Source organism: Charadrius vociferus, unplaced genomic scaffold, assembly GCF_000708025.1.
Source record: "Charadrius vociferus isolate BGI_N301 unplaced genomic scaffold, ASM70802v2 scaffold51, whole genome shotgun sequence".
NCBI lineage: Eukaryota > Metazoa > Chordata > Aves > Charadriiformes > Charadriidae > Charadrius > Charadrius vociferus.
The window spans coordinates 2,254,991-2,273,913 of NW_009646939.1; the positions used below are offsets into that span (position 1 = coordinate 2,254,991).

General features: G+C 49.5%; 1 protein-coding gene across 1 annotated transcript; it reads right to left on the reverse strand.

Annotated features, from left to right (window-relative positions):
• Positions 1-4,230: 4,230 nt before the first annotated feature.
• Positions 4,231-11,011, reverse strand: CLEC3B (C-type lectin domain family 3, member B). The gene is made up of 3 exons (XM_009894980.1): positions 10,788-11,011; positions 6,005-6,103; positions 4,231-4,662 (listed from the first exon to the last, which is right to left on the reverse strand). Exons 1-3 carry the CDS (start codon positions 10,891-10,893, stop codon positions 4,262-4,264), a joined length of 606 nt encoding a protein of 201 aa, XP_009893282.1. The 5' UTR covers positions 10,894-11,011; the 3' UTR covers positions 4,231-4,261.
• Between the last annotated feature and the right edge of the window lie 7,912 nt (positions 11,012-18,923).

An 18,923-nucleotide genomic window follows, 5' to 3' on the forward strand; every position in this document is an offset into this window, starting at 1 on the left:
TTTATTTTATTTGCAAAAGGAGAGATGAGAGGTCAGGCACTGAAGTGGGTTCTAGTGCTTACATAGGTGCGGGATCAAACAATAGAGGCTATAGGAATAACAGTGCTCAGTGGTGTAGGGGTGGAGGTTCTTCTTCCTTTTTGAGGTACAACCTACTGATGGTCTCATCCCACAGTGAGAGGTGGGAAGTGCCTTCCCCTTGTGGCAGGCAGGAGCAGAGGTGTTTGGGAGCTGTTCCTTGCGAAAGACCATAGAGAGAGACTTCATCTGACTGAGTGAGAGACTCAGGACTGGGTAACCCCCAGGCTGGGCAGACAGGTACAAGGAACAGAGGCAGGGGGTTGGGTTACTTGTTCTATCTGTGAATCTTCTCCCTCTCTCTGCTTGGGGTCCTTCTCCCATGTCACCAAACTCTCTGGATCCAAGTTCACCCAGGACTGCTAAGGACCGAGTCCCGCAAAAGTGTTCAAGGCTCAAAACAAGCTTTTGGCTCGTGGCTCACAAATTCTTACGCACCTTTGCCCACCTGGCCCTTTTACTGACCGAAGCCAAAAGCAACCTGGACGCAGGCTCGGGTGTTGACACATGTTAACTATGTGCTGTTCTGGCCCTTGCTCGGAGGGATACTTCAGAAAGGTATTACCCGTTTTACAGTTAACCATTTTACTTTTAACCATTTTGTCCTTTGCCTGTACTTCAGGACCTTGGTGAATTGGGGCCAAGGCAATTAGTTGGGTAAATTAGCATAGCTCTACTGAAGTCAGTAGTGGATGGCATAGTGCTGGGATAACACTTTCTGGGGGTTCACACAGTAACTTTTCTTCCTTTGTTTATATAAATATGTGCCCATTTCATGCTTCATCTTTCCTCTGCTGTATTACAGAGCTGCAGGCAGCTGAGCAGCGTGATCAGTGGCATAAGATCTTACGAAATGTCTCCTATTTTAATAACATGAGGTTCATGTCAGGTGTCGCAATACGTTGGTTCAGACATGATCACTTCCACATCTCTTTGTCTTGGGGAAGAGTTGAGGTTTCTTTCCATTAGTCTGCATGCCTTTGGTTGAGACTGCACTTTGTGGACAGCAGATGTTTCTCCCTGGCTTGAGTGCCAAAAAGAAGAATGGAAGATCAAAAAAGTGATGCTTGTCCCATCCCCTGGCAGATGGACCCCATCTGCTCTGGGCAGTTCCCATCGGCCCATGCTTTAGTGGAGGCAGCCAGTGTCCCTTGTTCAACCCCTCCACCCCGGCGTTCACTGTGAGTGCAAAACATGGGGTTGGCCACAAACAAGCAAAAAAAGAGTGCTGTGGTAAGCAAGGATGAGGAATCGTCTAGAATTTCTTTTTGTTTGGCTTTTAAAATAAAATATGTAGTTCATAATGGACACTAAGAAGAAGTATGTAGAATAATATTAAACTCATAAATGCCGCCCTGAAACTGCAAGGTCAGTTTTGGCATCCTGTGTCCAACAAATAGCACAGGAGCAAAGCCACCCTTCCCTGTGCTCCTCCCAGCTTCAGAGGAGCAAAACATCTATGAAGAATGGCGCTGGCAGGAGTGTAGGTTTGTGAAAATAGACAGCAAGAGGGACATGAGCAAGAAATCTGCTGAGTGCAACTTGTTATTCTCTATATTTTGACAGATTGACTCTTTAATGTCCTCTCTGGAATATCCTTTGCCATCCATCACCACTGCTGTTTTACAGACTCACATTCCACGCAGAGATCATCCAGGTATGGCACCTGCACCTTCTCCAAAGCTCAGCTCCAAAGGTCCATGGCTTTCACATCGCCCCCCTTTAGCTCCTGGGCTCCCATAATAGGCCTCTATTTATTTCTCTGACCACACATTTGTGGCTTAAGACCAGTCAAGATCAAAGCCAGCAGCACTTCCAGATTTGCTGCTTTGCATTCATGTGTAACTCAAAACATGGTGGGATCGTCTACCAAGGGAACTAGAGGGTTTATATTGAGACAGGCTGGCTTGTAGGGTGTAATCATGACCTACAGCAAAGAGCCTTCAGGATCAGGACCTTCAGGATCAGGGTCCAGAGTAAAGCTCGGTGAAGGTCTGTCCTCTTGTGCAAAACAGACTTAATTTCACATGCAGTTCTGCAGCAGTTGGAACCGCCCAGACTGGTGTGGAGCACTGTCGTCTTCATGTATGTTCTTCTTTCCTTCATAGGATGGTGAAGAGGAGGAGTAGGATGAGGAGGGAGAAGTCAGCACCTCAGTGGGGGAAGGAGAGGGATGCTTGGTGCCACTGCTGCTCCACTCATTGTGGAGGAGGTGGGAGGCAGCCTGGGAAGTGCTTGCTCCATGCTGGGACCTGAGGTGTCACCTCCCCCAGCATCGCCACCGCTGCCAAACGAGGGCGAGGGAAGGACCTTTCTTTGGGGTTGCCTTGTATTTTGGAGTGACATTTCCCAGCAGCAAGAGGAGGGGAGGAAGAAAGTCTTATTTGCCTATAAAAGGATTCCCTGCCTGTATCCCACGTGTGGCATGTGACTTGGATGATAAGAGGTGGGGGTGGAAATCCTATAAACCATATCCCAAGGCGGGAGGCTCTCGCTTTCCGCTTTTCCCCTCTGCCTTTGATATCTCTGACCCTCTGACAGGTCCCTGGAACTGCTCTGAAGAGAAATGCAAGGAGAAGAAAGCACTCTGATCACATTGACACAAATCCATTCCTTCAGCAAGCTATATATATTTTTATTTTATAGTCATTGGAACAGCATAGAGTTGGCAATAGGACAGCCTTGGAAGTGTGCACTCTGCATGTGTGTGGGGGTGTGTTTTGATCCCTCCAGCTTGGCTCTCCCACTCGATATCTTGGAAGGCCCACCATCGTGCTGGTTTTAAACAAGGCAGCAGACGGAAATACCTCTCCCATGGGCTCCCCAAGAGCATCATGTCTTGAGACACCCAACCTGGCAGCGCAGGGGACGTGACCCAAACTGGAGGGGTTATTACCAAGCTCTGAACCACAAAGAACCTGATACCTTTCAGCCAACAGCCAGCAAAACTTCATTAAGCTGTCGGGGTGGCCTGCACTTCTTTCCCATCATTGCTGTTTATTGTAATTTTTTTTTCTTTAACCCTTTTCTCAGCAAAAAATTACTGAAGCTAGACCTTCAGCTGGGTGTGACTTTATTGGCACAAACAGAACTCGGCAGATTTATGTTTGCTGAGGACTGTGTCTGGACCAACAAAGACTGGAGTATTTCAGCTGGGTTTCCATCACTTAAACAGGTTGATGATTCCTAAAGCTGCTCAAGTGAGTCTTCTTGGGAGTTGTTTTCAAAGGGTTTGTCTTTTATCCCTAATAGCATTACATTTCTGTTATTTACCTAATACTTTCACCTTCTATTTCCAAGAAAACATTTGACTGACTATGCTGTAAGTCATCACTGCTTCCCCCATGATGCTGGAGCACAAATGATGCTTCTGATGGGATTTTTTTTTTTAAAGATCTGGCAGCGGGTCTAGCTCTTCCACTGAAATCAGTGAAACTGGTTTCTGATTGATGAGGAAAGGACGAACAGAACAGGGAATGCTTCTGGAAAGGATGGCCTCCTTCTCAGTAAGTCAACCCATGCCTGTTACTTGCTAGTTTATTCATGCACGTAGTTGGACAAGGTGGACAACCCATTGAGCAGCTGGTACTCAGCCAATAAGCCCAACTGTATCTCTCAACGCAAAACACGAGTAACTCCCTCTGCTCGTCAAGAGAGGACCTTGATCTCCAGGAGCCTGAATTAGGGAGCTGTGAGGGATGAGAAGCTCAGTCCCATGAACCTCGCTGTCAGGGCTTATGGGGAAGCAAAACAGGAGACAAAAGCAGGAACTCGCTATGCTGGTGTTCCAACAAAGCTCAACAAGATGGGAAAGGACATTGCAGAGCAACAGCCCCAGGCAGTTGCTGTTAGCCAGGCTGGACTGCTGCACTGGTTCTTTGCCAAAACAACTGAGCTGTCCTAATAAATTCCCTATGTAAAAAAATATCTCTATAAATCGTGCCTTAGTAAGAACGATGCAGCTGCTAATGGGGCTGGATGTGGCCAAACGAAATGCTCTAACACTCTCTAATCCGATACCGAGCCATGACGACTTTCTCTGCAGAGTGACTCTACTTGAACATGTGCGCGCGTGTGTGCATACGTACATGTACACGTACACATACCTATAGCTTTATAATCCTGCTGCCAAAGGGGTAAGACCCGGGTTGCGGGCGGGCAGGGGGGGGGACCCCCCACGCCGCTACACGATCATGAACTGGCAGACGTAGGGCAGCTGCTCTTTGCACTTCTTGTCAAACCACTTGCCGATGGCAGCCCCCGACAAGGCTGCGCAGTTTTCCAGCTTGCCGCCGTCGGGCTGGGTGGTGATTTCAGTCTCCCAGTTCTTGTAGCGGACAGGGCCACCTGTCATGTCGACCCACTTGCCCTCCACCGCCATGTCGTTGAGGCCCAGCCATATCTCCGCCTCCGAGCCGATGCTTTTGCGCATGTAGTCGTAGAGGGCATCGTTCTCCTCCCCGCCCTGGGGGGTGCTGAGCGTGCCGCCCTGCGAGATGCAGTTTTCACTGGCCTCGTGGTACGTCTTGCTCTCCGAAAATGCAAGGAAGCATTTTAGGTGAATTTTGGTGCCTTTCAGGCAAACTGAGCGGTTACCACACAAACAGAACAAAAAGACAGAAAGGGAATTGGTTTTAAAAACAGCGCCCAGGAAGAGGCAGCAGCTGCAAATACGGTGACCAAACTACAGACTTCATTTCTTAGGCTGTGCAGCAACTCATGGCCATGCACGAGACTCCCAGGGGCCCTCTTCTTCCTACACAGGACACAGCTACAGGGACATGCCCTCCCTGTCTGCAAATCATCAGGAAAAATGGACCTCAGGGTGCCCCTGTCACCCTCCTGGGCTCTGCCACTGCCAGAGCAGAGGCACAGCATGATGCTCTTACTCCTTCCCCAGCCTCGCTCTTCACCAGCTGCTGCTACACTTTCTCTGATGAATTTGTTGGAGGTAAGGTTTGTGATGTCTGCTGCCGGGTGTTGGAGCGCTTTGGAAAAAAAGTCTGTAATTTCAATTCAATCATCTTAATCATGCAAGCATGAGAAAAATGCCTTTTTTTAATAGGCTTTGATCAGAAGTGTTGTGCTTGCATAGCTTGAGGTCTTCAGAGGAAATTTCTACTTGCCTCTGATTTTATTGTTAAGAATAGCAGTTTATTTTACTTTTTTTAAGCTCTAAACCCAGAGAGTGCACGGTACTGTGGCCAAACAATAACTAATCAGAGCCACACATTAATACCCAAACCAATGAATGTGTGCTTGGAACTAAAGCCTTGATTTTGCTTGTGTGCCTTTTCTTTTAAGGAGAAAATTCTCCTTAACTTGCATTTTCATCTCATTTCTGTTTCATGTTCTGCAAATCCCTCCCCTGTTGATGTTGGTGGAGTTTGTACAGAATAACCGTGGAGCACAGCTGGAAGATGGACATTTTAGGACTGTCCTCTGTATGGGTTCAATGAAGCATGGTGGGACTGACCTCCATGAGGTTCCCTGGGCAATACCATGGTATGTATAAGAGACCAGGTCACCATTTCACTGGGGTTCAGACGAAAGAATAAGCTGCATTTGACTGAAGCAGAGAATAATCTGTTACCCAGCCCTCTGATTCATAAAGGAAAATGAACACCTGGCTTAGTGTCATAGAAATATCCACAGCTTTACAAATGGGAAGCTCTAGTACATAAAGAAGGGGGCCATACGCTCCACAAGTCTTGTCATTAGCTGCTAGAGGAGCTTCATCTGCCCAGAGGAATTGCAGTGAGCCCATACTTTGCTTTGATCCCCTAACCTCTCTCCCCATGATGGACTCCTTGTAGCAATGCTCTTGGGCATCTCTTGTTAAAGCATGTGGAGCAATTGCAGCTGCTTTATAAGCAGCTCCTCTCTCAAAGCAAAAGCTATGCCACCTTCTTAGCAAGTCCTTTACCTGTCTGGAGCGCTTGCTTTTCCTTCAGTAGAGCAACCTCCTGAGAGATGTTGTCAATCATGGCCTTCAGGTCTTCAATCATTTTGAGGCTCACACCATCTGTTGGAGAAACCAAGGGAGGAGCATGGAACATTGGCCGCGTTCCCTGGGGAGGCAGTGAAGTTGTTCCTATCATCAAAACTCCCCGTTTCTCTGCCCTCAAATAGAGGCAAACAGAAAGGATCTGTGAAGTCAATGCCTGTCCCCTGGCACATCCATCAGAGTGAGCGTTTGCTCACTAGCCTGGTTCCACCAGCAACCCAGTTTGGGTTTCAGGGCTTTGCACCCCGTGGGATTTCGTGGGGCAGCGGTGTCCCCTTGGGCTGCTGCTGCAGTGTTGGGCTGGGGGTCGCACGCACTAGCGTAGCAAGGTGCAGGCTCATCTCTGGAGCCCCTGTGTAGGGTACTTGCCTGAGGTGGTGCTGCACGGAGGTCAAGCTCCCAAAAATGCAAGAGGGCGCCTTATGATGCTGCCCTTCCTGAGCATGAGTCCCGCCACACACGAGTGTTTTGTGGGGAACTTAAAGCTGCAGCTGAATAGGATTTATTGGGGTTTTTTAAACTCCTCAAAAACATGCCCTCTGTCTCTATTCACACCACACCCTCCTGACTTTCCTTAAACACCCTCAGGCGTGATTTTCTCTGTATGCACTCCTTGCTGTGGCCCCACATTAGTCTGCTCTTATTGGGTGCGTTGGCAGGAAAGCGCTTTGCTTACCAGGGTAATGCTCTGCAGGAAGGGGCTGGAAGGTCTGCAGTACCTCCACTGTCTGGCCCATGCACCATCAGCCACCCCATCCCTCAGCCCACCAACCATGCCGTCCCTCAGGCCATCACAGCTGCCTTTGCCCCCTCTCTGCTTTCAGCATCCCCGGTGAAGGTACCCAAAAACTGGCCAGAACTGCTCTCCTGCTACGAGAAGACACTTCTTGGCCAGGGAGTTGGTTGCAGCCTGCTGCTAAAGCCTACTTCTTGCTAGGTGTGTTGCCTCTGCAACAGCTCCAACCAACTATTAATGGGTACTTGGATTTCTCCTGTGTAGGAGCAAAAGGACCATTGTGCCTTGGAGGTGATGGGAGATGGGACATTGAGGTATTTGTATTCATTACGCTATGTCTGCTGCTCCTATTCCTTTACCTTGCCTGGCATAAGCATCTGGTAGTCCTCATGGGGTGAAAGGAAAGGGGAGAGTTTGCCCATGAATGCAGTAGGACAGGCTTCCTTGAGGGTCAAAGAGATGGGGAGCTGAGGCACCAAGCCAGGTACGTGGGGGAGCTGCTCGGATTTGGACCAAAACCACCAGCCCAAAGATTACATGGTGCTATGAATATGAAAAGCCAGACACATCAGGACGAGGGCATTAAGCTGCTTAACTAATTGCTCAATTAACTTTAATGGGTTCACTTAACACTGAGGCACTAGTTATTATTTTGGTGCCTTTGATGAAAACACTTTGTGGGAAACAGCTAATTAATGCTGTCTTTTTTTTTTTTTTTTTAATGCAAGCCTCTCTTGCAGCAGAACAAACTTCCCTCAGGCTTAAGTAACATCCAAGGGCCGTGGCAGGACACCACCAATGTGTCTTGCTGGGGCAGCACTTTACCTTATTCCAGCCAGGTTTGCTGATGGTTTCCCATCTAGAGAGTCCCCATCACCCAAGGTGGACACGTCTCCTTGATAATTACCTAAATGCCCTGTCCCTTTTCACCACCTGGTTTCCAAGCCTTGGGCCACAAGATGTTCCTGCAGCAGCGCGTTTACTGGGACATTGCAGGGAGAACCAGGAGTGGTTAATTTGCACTCCAGCTATAAAGCAGGTACCACAAGTACCTCAACAAACATCGAGTCTTCTATTCTATTGGCAGAGGTTTTTGTCTCTGGGCTGTTATTTCCTCAAGGCTCACCTCCAGAAACCCATGATCAAGGCTATTACAGCTTGGGTTTGCTGCCACTGATGCCAGCACGGGGGCTGCCCATGCTGCCCATGGGAGCTGGAGGAGGTCCTTGTCTGGCTAACTGTGAGCAGCAAGATTAAGGGCGGGCAGGGGCAAGATGAAAAGGAGACTCACAGAAGGATGTGGGTCACAATAATCTGTTGGATTGAAAGCCGGGACAATAATGTATTTGATGCTGCAAATGGGAGCTCTTGCATGTTTTTCTTTGTTCTAATTATAAGTGAATAACAACCAAATCCCTCTGTACTTCATTTTGATTATTTAACTATATGAAATTTGGATCTATATCTGGGTTGCTTAGCTTCATCTGGGTGGGCATCATCCGGTTTGTTCCTATCCGAACAGGTTTCTGTCCCCCGGCAGGGTGAGCATAGCTCTGGTTCACAGTATCTGTCATCAAACCTCCCTGGCGATCGGTATTTCTCCTGACACGGGGCATTTCCCTGAATGTCCCAGCCGGAACAGTTGGGTCCCGTATTGCAGCCTGTCCTTGGATCAGAGGAGGGGCCAAACACACCCGAACCGGTTCTGTATCAGTGTAAATGTTCACAGGCATTTTCTGGGAAGAACACCCAGATTCCACAATTAGACAGGAATTTTTGTGCCAAACATCAGCCCCTACCCGCTGATTTAAGCATCTGGGCTCTGATGGCCGGCCCCAATTATCTTAAAAGTACATGAGAGCTACACAAAGATGATCCCTCCCATGCCCCCAGCACCCCACCGCACTGTGACCAAGGGGAGCCCCCCCAGGGCTGGCGGGTCCCCAACCTGGATCCCTGAGCCGGGGGGTGCCATTGTCCCCAGGCCAGGGGTGCCATCGCCCACTGTCGCTCCCACCTCCCCTGGTCACCCTTCTGAGCGAGACCCCCGTGGCTGCTGGAGCAGGGCAAATCCCATCTGCGTACCCCTCCAAGACATGGGGGTTTGGGGAAGAGTTTGCTGAACTACATCTGGGAAAATCACTGGGGAGCAATTTGAGGGGGGGGAAAAAAATCCCAACAACAGGCAAAGTGAATGTGCCATCTCAGCATTTTCTAAATGCTATGGTTTGGCTTTTTCATGTTGAAACAGCACCATTTTTGTTCTGAAGCAGATCCAAGTGTAAGCAATAATTACAAAAAAAAAAAGGAGAAGAAAAAAACAAAACAAAAGGGGGGGGGAAAAAACAAACAAAAGGGGGAAAAAAAGAGAAAAAGCTTGGCTCAAATCATAATTTCCTTTTCTAACATTTGTGGTTTGGCTGTGGAGATTAAAAAAAAAATAAATCCAGCCAAATACCCCAATCCTCTAGTGGCTTCACCCTGCCCAGCCCTCCCTGGCAAAGGGCAGGGGGTGAGGTGGGACGGGGAGGCAGGAATGGACCTGGCCAGGGGCTGGGGGTCAAAAGGAGCCTCACAGGGGATTTTTAGAACATTCCTCCCTTTTTCCCCAGCCCCTGCCATTCATAAAAATCAGAAAAATATTAACCAAGAAATGCTGGAAGTTTCCAGTAAAGGCAGGGCAGCTGACCTGCTGCAGGGCTGGATGCTGCCAGCCAAAAAAATGCCAAGTTTGGGTTTTGGGGTTTTTTTTCTTTTCCTCACAGAAAACTTGACCTCTCCTTTGAAAATAAACCCCAAAGCTCTCAGGAAAAATTGCCACCAGCTGTTTCAGATGGCTTGATTCGCAGGGGAAAAAATGCTGAACCCCCAACCACTCAGAAAAATGTCTTTAAATCAGACCCCAATTTTCCTGTTAAAAAGGCGATTTTTCTCCCACTTGTTTGTCACCAATAGGGCATAAACCGCAGTTCCAGTGGCACAGAAAGAAAAATAAAATTTCTCCAAGAAATTAATCTCTCTCTCCCGACACATCCAGTAAGTGCAATGCATTTATGTACCCTCTACCAGCCTAAGGGGGTATTTTTGCTCTAGAAAACAGCCGCGGACCCGAGATGTGGAATAAGCAGATATGCAGTGATTTCATAGAAAGATCTAATGGGGGAAAAAAAAGGAAAAATTTCTCAAGGACAGGATCTGACAAAAATAGCCACCAGGCGGGTGTTAAGAGAGCAGGCCGGCCAAGAGAATTCCTGGGATGCTTCTTCCTCGCTCCCCACTTCGTTCCAAGCAGCCAAGCGGCCGCCAGAAGCGGTCCAAGCCCAGGGGACGGCAGCGGGACACAGGCGGCAGGTAGGAGGGCTCACACAAACATGAGCCGCTTCCTTACCTGCCTTCTCCTGTAATCGATGTGCCTTGGGTCAGAACGGGGGGAAGGATCGGACGGCAGCAAAAAAGAAGAAGAAAAGCAAAAAAAACCCACCAAACCCAAACTCAAACCTCTAAGGAAAATAGACCTGAGGCACCTTTTCATGTGTTTTCCCTCTGGTAAGCCTGAGTAGTCGGAGCTTATCATAAACCTGGGGCAAGTGCATCTGCCACTTACTTGCTTCTGTAAAACGAACGAGTCGGGGTACAGAGTCATAGAAAGGGAGATTTTAGTAGAGAAGAGGTTTGGGGTGAACCTTAGAGATGACATAGCAAACGCATCACCCTCTGAAATTCATACTAAGCTGTCCCATCAAATTTATTCAAGGCAGTAACCTGCCAAAAACTTTTTAATTTCCTCACTATTTTACAGAAGGGCTACGTAACCGTACCTGCGCGGGTAGACACTTTATTAGCTTTTTAGATGCTTTTAAAAAACTTTCATTAAAGCTCTATCAAATGCCCAAATGACCAGGCTAATTGCATCCCCCTCCAGCCCTGCCAGGTTTCCTCACTGGGAAGGTGCCGCTTGCTCCTTACCTTTCTTGGAAGCCGCTGGTTTTTGCCGGACTTTGCCGTTTTGCTGGCTGGAGACCTGGGCGAGGGAGAGGAGGCAGAGGAGCAGGCAGGCTCCCCGGAGCGCCATGCCGCTGCCGTCCGGGCACCGAGAGGAGGAGGTGGAACAGCTTCGCTCTGCCTTCAGACAGCCGCCTTAACACCGGCTTGAATCAGAAATGGCTGGCCCAGAAAGCCGCCCGCTGAGCCCTGGCCAGAAGCAGCCTCCCGGCCCCGGGGGGAGCTCAGGCAGCTCTGGCCAAGGCTGAAAACATCCCAGCGGGTTTGCGTTTCTTAGCAGGCTGCTTGTTTTTTTTCAAAAAAAAAAAAAAAAAAAAAAAAGAAAAAAAAAAAGAAGGGAAAGTCTGCTAAGCTAAACATACGGAAAGGCTGCGGAATGATTTTATTATGGATTTTAGCAAAATGCCACGGGTTTGATCTCGTGCGTCAGCGATGGTAATGGTGATGTGAGGTGTGAAACGGAGTTTGGGTGACCGAGGGAACAGAGGGGGAACCAACCCAGGAGGGATGCTGCCAGCACTGGCAGTGGTAGACGGAGCGTGCAGGGGGGTGTCCCTGAGCACCCCGGCCCCCACCATGGCGTGATGCAAGGCCCTGCATGGAGGTTCCTGGTTCATCCCCACTGCAAGGGGCTGCTGCAATCCCCCAGCCCAAGCGCAGCTGCAGGGTGGGTATTTCCAGAAGAGTCCTCGCTCAAAGTGGAGGACAGCTCTTGTATCACAAAAAAAACCCCACCTCAACCGGTAATCCCGCCATCATTGCCTCTCCATGACAGGTGAGACTGGTGCCTCATGGCCACCTCTTCCCAGCTCTGTGTGGGGTCCCCTCTGGAGAGTCACCCTTGCAGTGGGGACACCCGTTTCCCTGCTCCCTGCGGGCAGAGCTCAGACGTGGCTGTCACACGAGAGCCACACGCTTTAACCCCTCTGCCCCGGTGGCAATTGTTTCGTTTGCTCTTAGATAGCCATGGGTTGAGAGCAGCTTCCAATGCCATAGGTTTGGACCTCTACTTTTGGGGCCCCCCTTCCAAAACGTGGGGGTGCTGGTACCCTGTGGTGTCATGGCTGTGCCTTTGCTCTTGCCCAGCTCCCACATGTAGGTTGCAGGAGAAGGCTTTGGGCTGATTTTCCCTGCACTGGTGACTGGGGACAGAGGGCAGCTCCCAGCCCTGGGCTCTAATCGGCAGTTCTGGGGCAGTTCCAGAGTAAACCACTCTCCTTGTGGTGAGTCCCATCCTTGGGGGTGAGGACAGCTGTGTTGGCCATACTGCCCCCTAACCCTATGCCAATTTTGCAAGGACAGGGGTGGTCAGTGCTGTGGGGCTGCCTGGCAGCAGCATCGCACCAAGACCTTGGAGGCACCTGGCTGGCACCGTCCAGGGGAGTGAGAGTCCTTCAACAGCAAATGTCTAGTCCCCACCACCAGACCATGTGGTGGCTTCACATGCTTTTCATTTTTCCAAAAATGCTTTTGTTTCTGTAGGACAGGAAACCAAACAATGGCTTCGGAGGTTTTAACCAAACCAGAGGGATGCTCAATCGTGTTGCTCTTCAATATTTTCCACTACCCTGGCTGGGAGCTGGAGGTATTTTGACTCTGCCTCACCCCACCAGACAGCGGGAAAGGAATCTTGGCCCCAGCCTCTACAGCTGCGTCTTTGTCCCAGAAGTGATCTGAAAGTAGGCTGCATTTCGGCAGGCCTGGGCAAAAGCAGGGACTCTTCAGAGCTGGGAAGATGTTTGACTTGCTACTGCAGATGTCCTGCTAAGAGGAGGGCACCCACCTGGCACTGGACCGCTTCCCTTCCTCCTCTGGTACCTTTGAGAGTCAAAATTTACAGGTGCTCTTTGCACTTAAGACACCTGGCACACGCCAGGGACGATAATCCAAAGTATCTCATGGCCAGGTCTGTCAAAGTGCTGGTTGATGCTTCGCACCCACCCGTCAGGCTGAGTACATGGTGGGGGTCTTCCCTGGGGCCATGTGAGTGGTTAGGTGGCTGAAAAGTACTTTGAAATTTGGGTCTCCACACAGTTTTGGGAACATTCAGGCTTCTAAATACCCCAGAGCTGTAAAAGACAACCAGGATGAGCTGGACTTGAGATGAGGGGGGAACGCATCCCATAGAAAGCTCTTTTCCCTGGGTCCCCCTTGCAGGGTCCCAGTCTGACTTCAGCGCAGCCCAGCTGCTTTAAGAACAGCCCTGCCGCCTAAACCAAGTGCACTGCCTTATTTTTTGGGACGCTGTGGTTGTCCAGCAGCTGCAGCACATGCGGGTGAGTCTCTCATGCAGGAGGAACAAGAAACTTTGAACAAGCAGAGGAAATTCGTGTGGAGGAGAGGACGGACAGGCATTTTGGAGAACAAAGTACTCTGGACTTTAACCTTAAATCTTTTCCAAAAAATTAAAGCAAGATGCCACCCAGCACCATGTGAACCACTGGAGTCGTCGGAGCATATAAAGTCTGAGATAAACAGGGGTGCGGCTGGAAAAAGACCTGCCCTTGATTTAGTTTGGCCACAACTGTGTTACCCTGCCTCAAGCTTTTGCTGAATATGGAAAACCCTACCCTTAAATCCTACCTGACCAGAGCTCCCTTGCAGTCCAAGCCTTTGAAGCCAAGGAGGAACAGGTTTGATTTTCACTCCCCTTTGCCACACACACTCAACCCCACTCAAATTTAAGCCAGAAAAAATATATTTTGGGGATTTACCGTTCTCCTGTCTGGACTATCCCAAAACGGGATGGAGCCCAAGAGATGCCAGACACCTACACGTTCCCTTCTCTTGACACTTGAGTAGCATTGACCTATCCAAAGTACTTTTGGTAACACTGCACCTCCCAGTTTTCCTTGGCCCCAGGTTTTCTTGCCTGTGTTTACTTTGATTCATGTCCTGCCACGCTGGGGAAAAAAACCCAAAATGCTGTCTTTGCTGCTGCGCATGAAACAGATGGCTCTGATGTGGAGTCTGATGGTGATCCCTCACCATGGGTTTCTGGGTGGGTGGGACTCGCTGGAGTGTTGCATTTCTCCCATTCCACAGCCGAAACCAGTAGGGCAGGGCAGCTTTCCATTAGCCCCTGAAGGACAGGTCTGCAACAGAAGGGGCCTCTCCCTGTGTCAGCCAGCATGTCCTGTGCGGGATACCACCACCCTTTTTCTTGAAAAAGAGAAAAATGAAAAGAAGTAGACTTAAAAAAACTTGTACCTGGCTGTAACAGCTATTCACAGGGGGCTCTGCTCCAATTCTGCCCTATGGAGACTGAAAAAAAAAAAATCCTTGATATTATAAAAGCTCATAAACCCCTGTGAACCCACCCGAGAGGAGCAAGCTGAAGCGTTGCTGCAACGGGTTCGGAATGGGGATGCTACAGGGAAGGGCCACCAAAAAGCCGGAGGGCCCTTGCCCTGCCCATACCGAGCCCGCTCCCTGCCCAGGCTCCAGCTGAAGCACGAGGCTGTGGTTCCAGTTAAATAATGGGGCTGCCAATGGTCCTTTGTAAGCTGGCTCTTTCGGGCAGATATCATGCTTTTGAGATCCCGATGATTCATGCTTCTTATGTAAAGGCGGCGTGGGAGGTGGGCAGAGGTAATCCTTTTTATTAGCCGAACTAATAGAACTGGAAGACGGTGGCGAGGTTTTGGCCGCGTGAACCCTTCCCCTTGGGGGCTGAAAGGGAAGCAGCAAATGTCACAGCTGAGGAGCAAGAGCTGGGAGGCTCGTTAGGCACATATAGCCCATCGGAGAGCAAGGGAGCGGGCACCAAGGGAGAGAGAGCGACAGCTGATCCACTGAAGGGTTAATGAGAATTAGAAAGGCTATAATCACACCAAGAAACCAGGTTTTTGCCCACATTTTTTAAATCTGTACAATTATGGATTTTACTTCCCAGGAAAAGCACTTTACTCCCAGGGTTCAAGCCCGGCCTCCTGGTCACAGACAGTAGCTCCTGGTAGCTCTAAGGAAACCGGTTTGAGATGAAAAAAAGAGGGCAGAAGAACGTATGCTTATGGAAACCGTCCCAGGGCCGCAGGGAAACAGTCAGAAAAGTTTACGTGGCTTTGGGAAACCCAGTAAGTAGGCTGCGATGCTGAATTTGGAAGGCTTTCAGTTAGCAAAACACTGGCTGGAATAAGCCCATGAAAGGAAGCTGGATGCTCCTGGCAACGATGCAGACCTGTGATTTCGTGCCCAGCCAGGCAAGGAAACGGGCAGCGAGATCAGAGGCTATTTTGATTCGGCTCCTAGGAAATAAGCAGGTATCGCCAAGCCAAGAAATGAGGCAGCGCCACCGCACAATGGCTGGAAAGTGGAAGGGTGGACTAGATAACAGTATTCACACGGTTATTATCGAGATAGGCAATTACCAGCCCTGGCTTTTCAAGGCTCAGTTACTGGTTCAAAGGCAAGGCACCACAACGCCAAATGATTCTCGGTCTTTGCCTGCAGCCCCCCCTCCTCTGGGAAAGGCTCCTACCTCCCCTGCCGGCGCTGACAGCAGGAACGCAAAGGGGAGACCCGAAAGTGTCTTTACGCGTGGGGCCGTGCACCTCAGTGGCTTGACCCACAGCCAGGGCAGCAGGCAGGGTTTCGTACCTCGGCTGCCTTCACCAAATCCACTCTGGAGCATCCGTGTCCCAGCGGCACGGCAGTAACCTCAAAGAGGAATAAGAGAGAAACAGGACTGGACAGTAAAAAACGTGCTGTGAGGAAGTGGGGCTAACACAAGAAAATCTCTGATATTAATTAGCCGCTACCTGAACTCGTGCTGGCATTGCTCCTGACTTCCACCAGCATAAACAACGCCAGAATAGGTTAAAATGGAAAGAGCCGAATCTATGGATCATTGTTTTTGAGACCAATCAAGAAGAAATGCGGTAATAGCTCAGGAAAGGGCGGTTTTCAGAAGGACAATGATGGGGAAAACCAAGAGGTCAGCACTTTGCCAAAATGTTCTCCCCAGCACCAACGTAAGGAAATTGGCTCTGAGCCTAAGGAAGGAGCACTCCCATCGCATCCCATGGCAAGCACTGCTCACATCCCTACCCCACTTCCACCAAGGGTCACAGGACAGATGGATGCATGCTAAAGGAGATCCCCAGGCCTTCAACTGGACCCAAATGTGGAGAACTTGAGTTCAAGTGCTACTCAAAATCCTCTTGTTTCCAAAAGGAGCTGCACCAAAGACTCACCCTCCCTTACGCTTGGAGCATGCAGCTCCTGTGGGCTAGGGGTAAATCTGTCTGTCTTCACTGCTTCGCTTTTCTGCCCATCATCCATGTCCCAAAGTCCAACCAGCCAAAGGAAAACTGTAGTCAAGTGTTTAAATGTTAACACCAAAACTCTGGAGAAGTTCCTAATTGTGTAGGATTGCTGAGCAGGCTTGCGTGAAACCGTCTGTCTCGGCATCAGCTCAAGTGAAGTCACTGTTTGAAATTAAAGTTAGTATTTTAGGACTGGCAGGCAGACAGCGGTTCTGCCAGCTTATGATCTTGTTGCACGTCATTCTCACCTTTGAGCGACTGGTTTGCTTCTTGCTTCCATATGGCTGCGGATGCTGAGTTAGGGACCGTAAGAGAATTTCAGCATTGGTGTTATGAATTTCTTAATTTTTTTCAATTTAGAGAAAAAGTTGTGTGATCAGACAGCAGGAAGGAAGCAATCCGTGCCCTTGAAAAGCCCCATCAGATTAAAGTTGGTCTCTCTCTGGGGGGAAAGGAGAGAAGTAGGACTTAAATCGTCACTTTTCAACCTATAGGTTTCCAACCCCAGAAATACCAAAACTTACCATTTGCCAAAATCACAGCGAGACCACGTGGTGAGAGAGCTCCTCTGGGAGGGAGGGCCTGCAGGCTGGTGGCTCCGACTACCTCCAACACCCAAACGCAACTGGCTGGGCTGCTGTCCCCGCCATGCCAGCTGGGTGGAAGAAGGAAGCAGCTGAGATTTAATTTTCTTTTCCTTCGCCCAAGGTATTAGCTAAGGGGCTGCAGTAACTACGATCTTCTCAGTCTAAATCAAGGAGATCAAATCTGATCTACAAACGTAGTCCTGAAAACCCAGGGGTGCCTGTGCTGCTGATCTTACCCTGATCTTGAGAACAGGATAGCAACAGAGATGTTCACAGAGCTTGTAAGATAACCACAGCCTTATTAAAAAGTGTTCCAGTCAATGAAATTGAGGTTGAAACCATCACCAGGGAGTCATTAACAGCAGCACATCTGAGATCCTAATATTGTTTTGCAGGAACAGCAAAAAGGTCTTTGTTACCGGATAGCTAGAAATGCAGCTGATCCAAGGAAAAAACAAAGCATCACAGCCTCTCTGTGGGGAGATAGGTACCAAAGTGCCCTGCTGTGGCCGAGCACTATGACTGAGAGTCCAGGGCTTCACCAAAGGAAAAGGAGCGAGGAGAGTTAAAGGAAAGGAGGATGGTGAGACACTGGAACAGGTTGCCCCATCCCTTCAAGTGTTGCAGGCCAGGCTGGATGGGGCTTTGAGCAACCTGGTCTAGTGGGAGGTGTCCCTGCCCATGGCAGGGGGGCTGGAACTAAATGATCTTGAGGGTCACTTCCAACCTAAACCATGCTATGAAGGAAGAAGGCTCTGGGGGAAGGACTGGAGCACTCTCTTCTCAGGTCTTACCAAGTCATGCTGACTTCTTCCCCCGGCTCTGGGGCTCTAGGCTGCTTATTATAGGCAAAGTAAACCAGTGCCACAGCAGGGCTGGAGAACATCCCTCTGCTGCAACAGGCAGCGGCATCTGCTGAATTTTAAAAGAAAAGTTGGAAGCAGTCCCAGCAGAAGGTGGTAAGTCCCAGTTAATTCCTTTTTACAGAGGAAGTGCAGAAACTCCATGAGATATCTACATCAAATCAAAGTGCTGAGTCCCTCAAAAGAAAAAGCAAGCACTAGCTTCCACTAACTTGTCTTCACAACAGGCTGTGCTGAAGCAAGTTTCTGTACAGCCCAACTGCAGGTGGCATAGCCCCTCTCCTCCCCATTGCCTCAACCTCCGCCCCCAGGGCACAACAAGCTCCCCTCTCCTTCCCAAACTACACAATTGCAATGTTGATCCATTACTGTAGTTATGACACTACAGTCAGCGGACGGGATTCCTGGGCTTGGTAAATCTGCTATGCATCACCCTGAGCATAAACAAAGATCTGGAGGAAAATGAGAAGCAAACCAGCCAGATCTACTGACCTACAGCCCTGTGCTCTCCTGCTTCATGGGGACCATCCCTGTCAAACAGGCCTTTAGGCTGGGATACATGGGCGGGGAAGGTAAATTGTGGCTGGGTGCATTTTAGGCAACACAAGTAGAAGCCTAGCAGGAGTTCCTAGACTCCTCATCTCTAGCACACAGCTTTCAGCTTCTCGACACTCCCAGCAGAAGCAATTAATTTCTGGGACAAACAGAGAGCTATCCTGCTCCGCAGATGTTTCCTCTTAGTTCTACTGGACTCGAGTCAATGAAAACGTGGCAATATCTGCACAGCAACACATGGAACTTTCCACCAGCCCAGATGGGAACAGAAGCAGTCTCAGTTGAAGCCTCTGTTAAAAATCTAACTGCTATTTTTGTTTGGGATGGAAGGGAGGGGTTAAAGAGAGCCAAGAAAATAGAAATGGGCTGCACAGCCCTTAGCACGCCTGAGAACCACAGTCTCAAAGATTTCTTGGCAGATGTTGTATCAACCGGGAGAGCTGTAGGCCCTTTTACCCCTGTCAGAGCTTTGTTTATCCATTTGAGATACGAGTTGGTACCAGCAAACCTCCAGGGGCAGCTGAGACCAATCAGCAGCTGTGTAATACTTTTGGCCAGGCTCATTATTTATATCTCAGGGGTAGAAGCAGCCCCAGTCTGAACTGGGGCCATGCTCCACCCCGCTGCTTTTCAATGCCAACAGATGGGAGGCAGCAACTGCGGAAGGAATAGGACCCCTTGAAGACCCTCAGTTCATTCTGTGCCTGCTTACACAGCTACAGAAGCCCTGGGGGGAGGAGATGCATGGTTAGAGGAGGCACTGCAGACACTCACACTGTGTTAATTTACACTTACGCTCTCAGCAACTGCTTGGTACCAAGCATTTTG